Source organism: Octopus bimaculoides, chromosome 2 (assembly GCF_046866305.1).
Source record: "Octopus bimaculoides isolate indiv1 chromosome 2, ASM4686630v1, whole genome shotgun sequence".
Lineage (NCBI taxonomy): Eukaryota > Metazoa > Mollusca > Cephalopoda > Octopoda > Octopodidae > Octopus > Octopus bimaculoides.
The window spans coordinates 163,482,305-163,495,576 of record NC_142929.1 but is presented as its reverse complement, the minus strand read 5'-3'; the positions used below and the strand labels follow the sequence as shown (position 1 = coordinate 163,495,576).

The 13,272-nt window shown below is 34.2% G+C and overlaps 1 protein-coding gene across 1 annotated transcript in view; it reads right to left on the bottom strand.

Annotated features, from left to right (window-relative positions):
* LOC106871725 (trafficking protein particle complex subunit 10) overlaps positions 1-13,272 on the bottom strand; it is a 33,642-nt gene that overhangs the window by 19,497 nt on the left and 873 nt on the right. Inside the window, exons 2-10 of the mRNA XM_014918336.3 lie at positions 10,673-10,754; positions 10,092-10,224; positions 8,694-8,887; positions 7,012-7,207; positions 6,326-6,437; positions 5,576-5,823; positions 4,628-4,777; positions 2,669-2,786; positions 1,173-1,255 (exon numbers count right to left, since the gene is read on the bottom strand). Of these exons, the coding sequence (XP_014773822.1) occupies positions 1,173-1,255; positions 2,669-2,786; positions 4,628-4,777; positions 5,576-5,823; positions 6,326-6,437; positions 7,012-7,207; positions 8,694-8,887; positions 10,092-10,224; positions 10,673-10,754 (1,316 nt within the window). The remainder of the gene's footprint in view (positions 1-1,172; positions 1,256-2,668; positions 2,787-4,627; positions 4,778-5,575; positions 5,824-6,325; positions 6,438-7,011; positions 7,208-8,693; positions 8,888-10,091; positions 10,225-10,672; positions 10,755-13,272) is intronic.

Genomic DNA, 13,272 nt, shown 5'->3' with positions numbered 1-13,272 from the left:
AAAAGTTCCTGGCTTTGGGTAAAAGAAAATGCAGAAGGACCGGTCAATTATGATTTTAGTCAACATGTTCCCCTCTCAGATTCACACACTTATTGCAGTGGTCCTTCAGTTTTTCTAAGCCCTGTAAAAAAACTTAGCTGGGCTTCCAACCAAGTCTTTCATGATACCTTTAAAGCCAGGAACATTTTAGCACCCACAACCCATATATGTCAGATTACAAGGGGTCACTAGTTAGGTGTGGCATATTTTTATATTGTCTAAGCAAAGAAACACAATAGCATTTTTAACCTCTTCACAATTAATAAACTGTTTTCCTTCTAAATAATGCTGCAATGATCTGAAAAACGATAGTTATGAAAAGTCTCTAATGGAGGACTACTTCTTTGATACATGTATTGTGTATATATACTGTTGAAAGAGACAAGATTGTTGTCTCCCAACTAAGGAATAATCTCAAGGTCTCTATTCATCAAATCAGTGTTTGCCTAGAATTAAGTCTTCAATTTGTATTTAAGTAACACACATGCATGGAATGTTAAAGAGTAGGGGCAAATAGTTTTGGCTGCAGAGAAGCATGTTTTGATAGAAATGAAAGTCAGAAGGTACAGAAAGAAGAGTGTAAGAGACATTACTGAATCTTGGATTACATCATTTGATAGAGTGTGGAATGGAGAGCACATTGTTGATACATGATGCCATGATAATGCAGTCTAAAAGAAAGTTTCCAGTCCAAGAAATGAGATTGTACATGAGACCATAGACTGTACATAGACTGCACATGAGACCATAGAATATACATACATTCACCAGCACTGTATACTGTCCATAAGTGCTATTTTAACATGCACACAAATCTACATGTAGTTTAAATAAAATATTTTCTGTTTTTGACAAATCGTAAGAGCAGTGCTCTAAAATGATTCAAATGATTCCACCTCTGTATATTACTGGTACATATTGAAAATACATAATGCTCAGACTGTCACACTGCATCCTATACAGTGCATGTCAAAGTGTGTGATATGGTTCTCAGCTAGGCAGACATGTGATAAAACTGGAACAATAGATCTGTTGGTCACACTCAATCCTCAGCCAAATACCAGAAACTATACAACTGCTATACTTTTTATTCATCTACATAACAATATTTGAAACAAGTAAAACAGATTTACCAAGTAGTGTCGCTGAAAGGACTGCCTTGACGATAGAGCTTCACGGAGTCTATCAATAGGTCGAGGAGATCCTGTAGTAGATGCTAGAAGAGACAAAGACAATGTGCAGTCAAAGCTGATTAGAAAACTGAGCATTTTAAACATCTCGCAACTTACAAACACAATTTCATCAATATTACTCATAGAAGTCATCTACATGAAAATCAATGGTGAAATTAATTGTAATGTATTTAATGCAGGGAGCATTAAAAAGTTTACTAGAAATAATTCTGTAAAGAAAAATAAATATTAATCATTCATGAATATTATTATTTTCATTAGTTCAGTAAGTAAAGGAGACAACTCCAGGTAACATTTCAGTCATATGACCTTGCCATAAGTATCACAATGAGGTACAGTTCACAATACAGGTATAATCTACAAGGCTGTAAGTAGATATCACAGTAAGTTACAGTTCACTCAGATGCAAATAAAGACTCACAGTCAAGTAGGTACCAGAGTGAGATACAGTCTGCCTAGCTGTAGCTAAGAATAGATGGTTGTCCTGCATAGATCCCACAAACAATCTAGTCACATAAATACATATTTTGTAGCAGGAACTATCCAGCTGTACTTTTCTACAGCAGAATGAAAAAAATGTTTATATACCACTCTTCAAAAAAGTACTTAATTGTCTATGCTTTCTTATTTGAACAACAAATCAGAGGCAAATTAAACTTTGCATAACCCTTGAAATCCCTTGGATTTTCAATAATATACAAATAAGAACTCTAATGTTATACCACCAGTGGCATTTCCTACCACAAGAAGCATCAGGCAATTTTGAAAGCTTTAAACCTTGGTGTTGATTTTTTCTTCTCAAGAAATAACTTTTGTAGCAGGTGTAATCTTCTTGGAAAGTGGTTTCATCAACATTGTTTACTTGCTCTGGTTTGTAACCCACTCAAGCAATCATATTTTTCAGCTGCTCAGAATAATAAGAAGCTGACCTTGTATCAGCACTGGTAACATGATGCTGATGTTACGTATGTTGGTGTTGGAAGGAATGATAATGACAATAATGTTGCAAGATTGTCGATAGCAACAATGATGGCAATGTTGTTGTTAATGATAATGATGATAAAGGTGATCAATGATGATGATAATGTAAGAATAAAAATAATAATAATGACATAATTCATGTTAAGACAAAAATGATATAAAAATAGATTGATGAAACCTTATATTGACAATGACAAATCTGATGATGAAGGCAAATGTAATGAAGATGACGATGTGATGGCAATTATAATGATGACAAATGTGATAATGATACTAAGTGTGAAGATGATGCTAAATGTACTGATGAAGATAAATGTGATGATAATGATGACAAATCTGATGATGAAAGATAAATTTGATGATTAACATGCAATAATGATGATAAATGTGATGATAATATGTAACCATTACTCCTTCCAATCAAACTGATACCCTGATCAATGACATCCACTCACCTTCTTCCTCATTGATTCCCATCCCAAACAGAAGGTCCACCACTTTATTGAGTTGTTCAGAAGTTGGATTAGATGAAACCTCTGGCATCAAACCACACAACACACCAAGTTCTTTTAACTGCAATACAAACAGTTTGTTATTCTGTGTATAATTTATGCTACAATTGCTGGAGACTATAGCAATGACTACACAAACTTCAACATTTACAGAATATACATACACAGTCCAACTGAACATCATTTTAAAAATTTTATACTACATGTATATGTTTTTGTATGTTATTTGTTTTGATTCAGTCTTTTAATATTACAACCAAAACTGCAATTTGATCCCCAATTTTTTTCTTAGTTATTCCAACCTCAGTTTTAGATAATAAATGGCTATGCATGCATGCACGCACACACACACACACACACACACACACATACACACACACACAGAGCAAAATTGCAAAGTAGTAGCCAAACCACAACTATAGTAGAAGATACTTTCCAACAATGCAATGCACTGGATCAAATCCAGAAACATGGAATTGTGAAGCAAAATGAACCTCTTAAATAAACAGTAAACAATTATGATGATGATATATGAATGTATGTATGCTGCTGATGTGACAAAGGACAGTAGTGGAGTTCTTCAGCTCAGTTCATTAGATGTTGCTTCTAGTGTTACTAAGGATGCCATGAGACCTATCTAACCCTCTCTCCAACACACCACATCTTCTCCCTTCATTCTTATCAACCTAGCTTTATTACCATCTTTAGGTATATATTTAAGAGACCTCATAAAACTGGCCTGTCTCTCATACACTTAACCTATACTCTCCATTGGCCATCTGATACCAGCATCCATCACTCTCTCACCTCACCATAAATGGTGAAATGAGAGAGTTATGGTTATAAGGAGTCCCACTTCTTCATATCCACCCCAATCTTTTCTAGTGATGACATCATGATAAACTGCACCTAGCACATTCTGTTCAGAGAGACCTGTTGTAATGTCAACAAGGAATATAATCATTATGGCTATGTCACTCAGATGATAACATGCAAAGCTATGGAATGTCAATATCAATGTGTACGTACACACACACAAACTGGTTCCAGTCATTGGACTGCAGCCATGCCTTCATATCAACCCAATAATTATTTTAGCTTCGCACTTATCAGAGGTTTCATCTAATCTGTCAAACAAACTGCTATGTCATGAAACATAAAGGGATACAACATAAACATTCACATAGAGGGCAGGAGACACACATAACAGGTGCAGGCATGGCTGTGTGATTACCCAGTCTACTTGGAAACCACAGTGTTTTGAATTCAGTCTCATTGTGTGGCATCTTTCATTATAGCCTCGGGTCAACCAATGCTATGTGAATGGAATTGGCAGACAAAAACTACAGGATGCCTGTCATATGTGTATATGTGTGTGAACATATGTCATATATACCGCTGCATTAATGAATGTTTTATATATCACTATATTAGAGATATATATGTCACTATATTATTAGGTGTATCCTATATATAATATTTATAATTGCCATTTTAGAAAGCACATTAGCAAATATCTTAGTATATTAGTAAGTTGTTATTTATTATATGTTACTAGATAAGCAAATGTATATCTATTATATTACTCTCTAAGATAATCCTAATATATTGGTTTTGAATTTTGGCACAATGCCAGCAATTTTGGAGAAAGGATAATTTGATTACATCAACCCACCCCTAACTCAATTGGAACTTATTTTATAGACCTTGAAAGGATGAAAGGCAAAGTCGACCTTAGTAGGATTTGAACTCAGAATGTAAAGATGGACAAAATGTCACTAAGCATTTTGCCAGGTATGCTAACAATTCTACCAGAAGATAATTCTGGTATATAACATACATTATTCTACTGATGTTACATATGTAATTGTAAATCATTCAGAACAAAAAACCAACACTTACTTTTTTTCGAGCATAATCCCATAGACTAGCAGTATACAGGGAATGGCTATTAAGTTTTTCAGTAGAATTGTTGAGTTTGTCACTGGTATGTAGCACCTCAAGACAACTAAGAAACACCCAACATGCAAGGGAACCTTCTGGCATTTCAATCTGAAATGACAACAACAATAAAAGAGAAAACAAATAAAAATAAAAATAACAGTGAGTCTGGATTAATCTTGTTTGGTTGGTGAGGATGGATGCAGAGGATAAGCTAGACGACTTCAATCTCTTCTTTGTGGCAAGTTGGCAAGTTCCTTAAGGCATCAGATAACATTAGAAATTTTGAAGGTTACTACAGTCCACTACAACTACTTTGTAACAAGTGACTCAGCTGTATTCACCATCAGTACAAATTTCTAACACATAAAAACACTCTGTAAGAACAATTTTACAACATTTTGTCTTACTATATTCCCTATAAAATCATGACATATTGATTTAACTGATTGTAGCCTCCCTGTAATAAAACCTTATAAGTCTTACATCAGAAAATAATGTTTACTTTCAGTAAACTTTTAAATTGAAATGTTAAACAAGAAAGCTATAAAATTTAGCAAAGTGTTTTCATGTAAGATATATTCTTTGTTGTTTTAGCTCCAGAAAACAATCAGTAGAAAAGACCCAACTTATTTCTTGCCAACTGGGAGAATGGGGAGACATATACAGTCATTGATCCTGCTAGAAATAGCAGATAGATATCCTTCAAATCGCACTCTATTGTCTTAATAAAGGAAAAACATTACTGATGTGGTCTTAAAGAGATTGTCTAAAGATAAGATAGAATGTTCATGGCTGGAATATTGCTAATCACAGAGCTTCTGGGTCAGGTCAAACTTGGGCCTAAACAAATGTTATTGCAGTTGTTTAGGCCCAGGTGAAAAGAAAGTATATTAGTAATAACTATACCTCTAAAGTTTTCATTTCTTGTACAGTATTGTGGAGATAGGCAACAGCTCTCTCTGCTATTTCCCATGGACGATTCAGTAGAGACAGTAAAGCACATTGTCGAGAAAAAAGATAATTGCGGAATTCTAAAAGACTTGCTTTATTCATTTTGATTAAATCTCTTTTGTCCCAGTTGAGAGCTTTACTTAGTGATATTCCAGCCCATTTTGTACATGGCTCAATGAATGGAGTCAACCAATCCACAGTTTCTGGAAAAAGAAGCAAAGTGGTCAGATCACTTGTCATTGTATAACATTTGTGTAACACATAAGTCTAAAGGAAAACACTCAACTACATTTTATGCAACTTTGCTTTGTGCATCAATTATTTTATATCAATCTTTTTATACTTACACCTTTATTTGTTAGCTAAGATGCTCTTAGAGTGGAATGATGTCCTTCCTATGCAGCTGTGAAGTAGTAAGTAAACCTTGTTTTTTTTGTTTACCCATAACTGGAGTAATAAAGAGTTAGGCACCTTGCCTACAGACAAAGAGAATGACAGAAGTAAGATCTGAACTTATTAATCATGTGGTCAATATTTCAGCCCCTTATCTTCACAGCCATCCTATCTCATCACATGCAAATAATTTTTACAGTTCTACTGTTAACCACTGAACTACGAGGTAGAAGTAAAACTTATCAATAAAATAAATTAAGGCAAACTGTCTGATTAAAAAACCCATCATAGGTACTTATTTTGATAACCTACCTCCAGCGGCATGATTTAGCAAAAATTGTGTAAACAAAGCATCTAACTCATCATATTGCAGAAGACTGTCATCATAGACTCCAAGCATTTCAAACATAAAAGCCAGTTCTTCCTGAAATATTTAAAATATTTTACTATAATACAGACAGAATATATATATATATATATATATATATATATATATATATACACACACATACATATACATATATATATTTAAAATAGATCAAAACCGAAAAAAAATTATTCATTTCACACACAATTAAATCAAAAGTTGAATATTATGTATCTGCGGTAAAAGACATGAATACAAATCTCAAATAGTAAAAGAACAGAACCATTAATAAGACTGAAACAAGTATCTATTGCTTGATGGGCAATAGCATTGTAATGTCTCGAATTAGACACTCATTGCTTAAGTGTTACTTAACTTTCTTGATACTAAGCTGCCTCAAACCATCTTTAATACAAAAACACTTTAAATCATACTTTTATGTAAGAACCTGTTAAGTTATGTTCTAAACGATAAATCAATAAGTGACAAAATTAGTTATTTTACTAAATTCTTCAAAATTTTGCTTTGGCTACATATTTCATTAGAAATAAGGTCAAAGATATGTTCAATCAGGGCTGGTTTGAAGCTAAATAGCAACACCTAACATCAAGACTTACAGAATTTAAGTTACCTGAACTAAAAAATACTCAGAGAAGCTCCATTTCTGTTCATTCCGTCTTTCCCTCAAAGATCTCATGTTTTCTTCATATTTACTTAGGTGCCTGTTGAAAGATTGTAGCAATAACTGCCGAAGACGTTGGTAGAAGTTATTCCAGGAATCCATACACCTTTGGTCACCCTTGTGAGGTTCCGTCAAAACAATGCATCTTGAAGCAAGACAAACAGAAATGGTAATTCAGATTTAAGAAACCACAATTTGAAACAGGCAACAATAAATATTACAATTCTTACAGTTATTAAACTAATAAGGTGTATTATATGTGCATATGTGGGTACATATTAATCATAATCATCATATGTTTGTTTGTTTTTACATTGCATGAGTTGGATGGATTATCACAGTCTGAGTCTGTATTTATTTAGAGTTACTGTCCTTCTAGACAGGTCAGAGGACCAAATATTAATCATGTTTCATTTTTAGCTTGGTTTCTATGGCTGGCTGCCCTTCCAATTACAGACCACTTAATAGTGTACAGAGTGCATTTTATCATGATACCAGCACTAGTGAGGTACTGGTGCCACTATAAAGTTCTCCCAAGGCACTTGAAAAAGTATCCTGGAAAGATTTTATAGTAACACCAATACTTGTTGCTTTGTACTCTGCAATTAGAGACCTCACTCTTCTGTGATGTATTCATTCACTCAGGGCTGAAGAGATGAATAGAAAGGAAAGAGCAAAAAATAACAGAACTAGGTTGGGTGGGTTAAGAGAGTAATAATGAAATGGTAGAAGCAGAGATTTGAGTGAGAGGGTCATAGAGGAGATGAAGGGATGAAATAGTATTAGAAGTGGATATCAATAAAAAGTGGCTTGGAGACGAGGGAGTAATGAAAGGAAGTACAGAATGGATAATGATAGAGTGTATAGGGTAAAATAGATATCACACAATCTCTTATGCATATGTCACATGATGGTTGAAGGTGATAAGGATGATCTCTCTCACTCTCTCTCTATATATATAAAGCAAATAAGTAACAAGGATGTCCAGGTCTTAGTGCATTACAGCCGTTTCAAGCAGCTTCATTTAATTGATCAATGCAAGCATTACATCAATTTGAAATAAACCGCTCTCCTCAGAGACATAAGATCATATAGGTTTTCAACATACAGGATACTCCATTATAATTTTTTAGCAAATTTTTCATCAGAGCTAGAGAATAAAAGAATTACAATGCTTACTGCTATTGTTGTAGTAGACTGAAGTTAGGGAGAAAATACTTGAAGCCTACTATAATTTAGAGTGGCATATATATATATATATATATATATATATATATATATATAGGCTTCGCTGAGGCAATGACTAGTGATCGAGACCTTTGGAAATATGCAGTGCGTGAGAAGACCCGGCAAGCCAAGTGAGACCATACTCCATGACCTCTGCCAGGGGTATAGCCATCTCGTTTGCCAGTCCTCAGTCAAATCGTTCAACCCATGCTAGCATGGAAAGTAGACGTTAAACGATGATGATGATGATATATATATATATATATATATATATAAAAGCACAGTGGGACTGAACCTGAAACCACATGTTTGATAAGCAAAATTCTTAACTCCATCCCATTTCCCATCAACCATAGCAATTGTCAGATAAAAGTGCAATTATAAAGATAAGCGACAATACTTACCTATCAACCTGCTTCCCACAGAAATCACTTTTCACTCTGTCAATAACTGATGATCGAGGCAAAAGCTTAGCCTTTACTTTACTTTCATCACTGACAACAACAACTATTAACCAGTCAGGTATATTGTTCTTCTTCAATGCAGTATGCCATTCAGTTATATCTTCTCGTACTGACTGCTTGTAGTTGTCCACATCCTGGCAATGACAGTACAACACTGTTTTATACATAATATTTAATTCATAGACATGATACACAGTTTAAAGACTTGTTTTAAATCCTTTCTTTCAATGTTATTATGGTTTGGAGAATATCAGGGGATGTTAACAGGTCTAGGATATTGTCAATTTTTGGTTTTTCTGTTATAAGGTTGATCAAAATAAAGGGACAGAGTCCACGACCTACACAGGCTCTTTGGGGTCAGTGAGATGATTGTAATTGATGTTTAGTTTAAACATCTCTGAAAGAGTTAGGGTTTTGTAGAAATTTCCAGTTGTCATCTATGCTATAGATATCTAAATCTTTCTCATTAGAGTCACATGCATCATTCAGAATTTCTCTAAACATATTTCCAATTACAGAAACTTTTAGTTTTCATATCTTCCTTCTCCAGGTTTTGTCTTCTATTTCTGTGTTTATACAAATATATATCTTTTACAGAAATACATCAGTGATAAAAATGATACTTTATAGTAATTTTTCTTCTCAAGTTACACAGATATTTCTTTGTAATTCAACTCATCATAAATGCAGTGATCATATGATTAGCCTTTGGAAATCTAAAACCTATAACACTATACTTTACAAACTGCAATATAAATTAAGCTTTAAAAAAATTAAATAAAGATCAATGAACCTCACATAATATTTTTCAGAACACTCAAAGCTATGATACTTGCCACCTATTCCTTTAAAAAGTCCTTTATTCATAACTGTTAAACATTACAAAAAATATTAAAGAATGAGACAGAAGATGTAAGAAATTCCAATATATTTAGAATCCCTCAATCTCCTTCAATGATAAGCAACAGGATTCTACATTAGGAGAATATTTATCTTCCAATACCAACTCTAAGAAAACTTATGTCAATATAAAAAGATAAACAGGAATACCACCATTACCATGCTCCCAGGCTTGTCCAGTCACTCAATCTGCTAGAAATAGTAAACATAATCCCCTACTCTCTTAAAAAAAGGAAGGACATATTAAATTATATAGTCCTTGATACACTGCATAAGAAGTAAAAAAACAGGAAGTTGATGACTAGAATCATACTCGATCAGGACTGACCTGGGGCTAAACAGCATCAACAGCACAGATGAATTATAAAGACAGACAATTCAATGAAACTGAATGTGTGTAAAAACTGAATATTTAAAAATAAAAATAACAAGACATACACATTCAGTCCAATATATGTGGAAGAATGGTCGGCTAATAAGTGATTTATCATTTTCTGTTGGTAGAATATCGTCATCATAGGGAACAAAACTGGCATCAAGACACACAAACTTTGATGATCTCCCATAGGATCTAAAACAAAAAGAAAGTTGACATCAGTATTTGTGTTTTAAATTTTTTGAAAATACATTCAAAATTATTAAAAGAACATTTAAAAAGAAACTGTTTTCTAGTTTCAGTCATTGGATTATGACCATGATAAAATATTGCTTTGAAAGGTTTAGGTGATGAAAAAACAGTGTGTTCCCAAACAGAATACTTTTGACCATAACCTGGAATTAAACATCAACAATAACAATCACTTCCCTTGTTATCTCTACAATGTTTCGCTCTATGAACCCCATAGCAAACACAATATCCAATTGTCCTCATCCCAAACTGTATCTTTCTGCAACACTCTCTGCTTATGTTACCTCTCCAGACATAAGGCCTCCAAACTTTATGGGAACGGTCTTCATCAATAATAAAAAAAAGAGCTGGTGAAGGGTGACATTTGACTGAAAATAATTGACAGACTAACCTTTTCCATTCTGTAGCTTCCTTGGGCAGTCCTCGGTTGATGTGTGCTTGTAACCCAGAGAATAGGGAAGAATCTCCATAACCTTGTTTGTAAAATATATTGATATTTACTTAAAATCTATATTTTACATTCATATAACAAAACAGGAAGTTGGAAAATTTTTTAGTATTATTCCCCATAACACATATTTCATTTGCTAATAGGAATCACAAGATTGTCCATGTTGGATAAACATGTAAGAAATTTCCTATTAGAAATTCTTCAGACAAAGAATCAAACAATACAAAGTTTACATTTGAACAAAACATTTATATATAGGTTAGTAATAAGGAGTACTATAAATAGTTGGGGGAACGAAAAAAGATGACCATCACTACACTGTTTGATGATGGTAAGCAAGCTGCAAACTTTGAAATTAGTCAATATTCATCATCATCATCGTTTAACGTCCGCTTTCCATGCTAGCATGGGTTGGACGATTTGACTGAGGACTGGCGAACCAGATGGCTACGCCAGGCTCCAATCTGATTTGGCAGAGTTTCTACAGCTGGATGCCCTTCCTAACACCAATCACTCCAAGAGTGTAGTGGGTGCTTTTATGTGCCACCGGCACGAAGGCCAAAAGTATATTTCAATTTTATGGTTGACTGCTTTTATATATAACTTCACATAAAAACAAACATGAATTTGTGTGTGTGTATTTGTGAATTGTTTTGATAAAACCTGAACAGTCCCATCACACAAACTCTGAATTACTACAGAGTGAATCATTGACTTTACAAACGATGTTTACTTCATGTATTAAATATTGTTATTCACATTTGCATTTCTGTGTGTGTAGAGAGAGAGAGAGAGAAATGGATAAAGTGCCAACCACTTAGATAGAAAAAGAGAGTATGTGTACATGTTTCAAAATAAGTATGAAATATTATCTAGAAACAGGAAGGAAAGACTTTGTAATCAAATCTTGGTTGTGTCCCAACAATATAAGAAATACAGAATGAAAACCAATACACTATAATGATATAAAGCTTATATAATATTCCTATAACGATGCTCAATGCTTCTGAAATGTTTCAGTATTCTATGAAATAAAAGAATAAAAAAAGAGAATGGTTATGAAGTCAAGATTCTGGACTTATGATGACATGGTCATAAGTTCAAAGCTATTGGTATTACTGACAGAAAATAAGTTGTAGTTGGGGCTCATGGTTGTGACATTGATAGGAGAAACTGTAAGAACAAAAACAAAACATCCCATCCATCCATACACGGTAATAATCATATAAAAAATGAAGCTGGGTGATAACAGAAACAATAAATAGCTAAATTTGGTTTATGCTATTAAATTTAAAGAGGAAAGAGTTCTTTTTTTATATATGACTTAGAGGAGGGAAGCAACACCTTTCTTAAGATCCAAGACTAGTGGGAGGAAGACCTAGTTCAAACACCTGCGACTGAATAAATTTGTTAAAGCACATTCAAGCACCAAATAGTTGAGTTAACTGTAATGAATAAAGTCTGTCACCAAAGAATGGCAATGTTTATTTTGGTGAACTTCTCTAAGTATCAATTAAATATCAAGCATAAGGTTTTGCTTGAACTGATCTATGATAAAAAAAACACCTGAACAATGTGCCATGCGGTAGGACTGATCCCCAAACCAAGTAATTGCAAAGGAAACTTTCTAACCACACAGTCTTGCCTGATTGTTGAGATCAGTGTGGTTGATATTCAGCATAAACTTTTATAGGTCGATGTCAGCAGAAGGAAATATGGAGAGAGTGGAGTTCCAGAGGGTTGCCGTTCTTGAGAGGAAAGACTGGGAATGTGTGATGATGAGTGGAGTAGAGGTGATGGCACAGTTTTCTTCAGAGAAGAACCATTATAGTAACATCACAGAGACAGAGAGAAGGAGGATACTGTTGATTGTAATAGGAAAGGTGAAAATGTGGAGCACATATTTCTCTTAATCAACTTCTAGGCATATCTTGGAATCAACAGCTTGCTCCTAACACTTCTATAAAGTGGAATAAGCCAGCATAGAAGCCTTTACATACTCGCTCCCCTGATAGAAATAACCAAATCTCCTTTATACCACACTCAGCCCTTTTAAATATAAATCACAATCTATAATATCGTTCACTACTTTAAAAAACAATGCTGGAATTCTAACATCTAGAAGACCTTTGATCATAGGTCTGCTTGATAAGAGATGATCTGGAGCTGAGGAAGTCTACATGTGAACACCTGAACACGAGCACCTACCTCAGCTTCAGAATTCCTATACTGAGAGATACAAGGAATTCTGATGTTATGAATATTTGGACAACAGTTACAATTTATAAGGGGGGAAAAAAAACTTAAGCAGTATGATGTGGTTTGGGATTTGGCTGTTATTTGTAACAGGTCAAGTAACCACTTGAACGTTACTTAATTATCTCGGTGAAATATTGCTTTCAAGTCTTGGTACAAGACCAGCAGTTTCGGGGGAGGGATAGGTCGATTAGATGGACCCCAGTGCTCAACTGGTACTTATTTTATCGATCCTCAAAGGACGAAGGGCAAAGCCGACTTCGGCGGAGTTTGAACTCAGAACG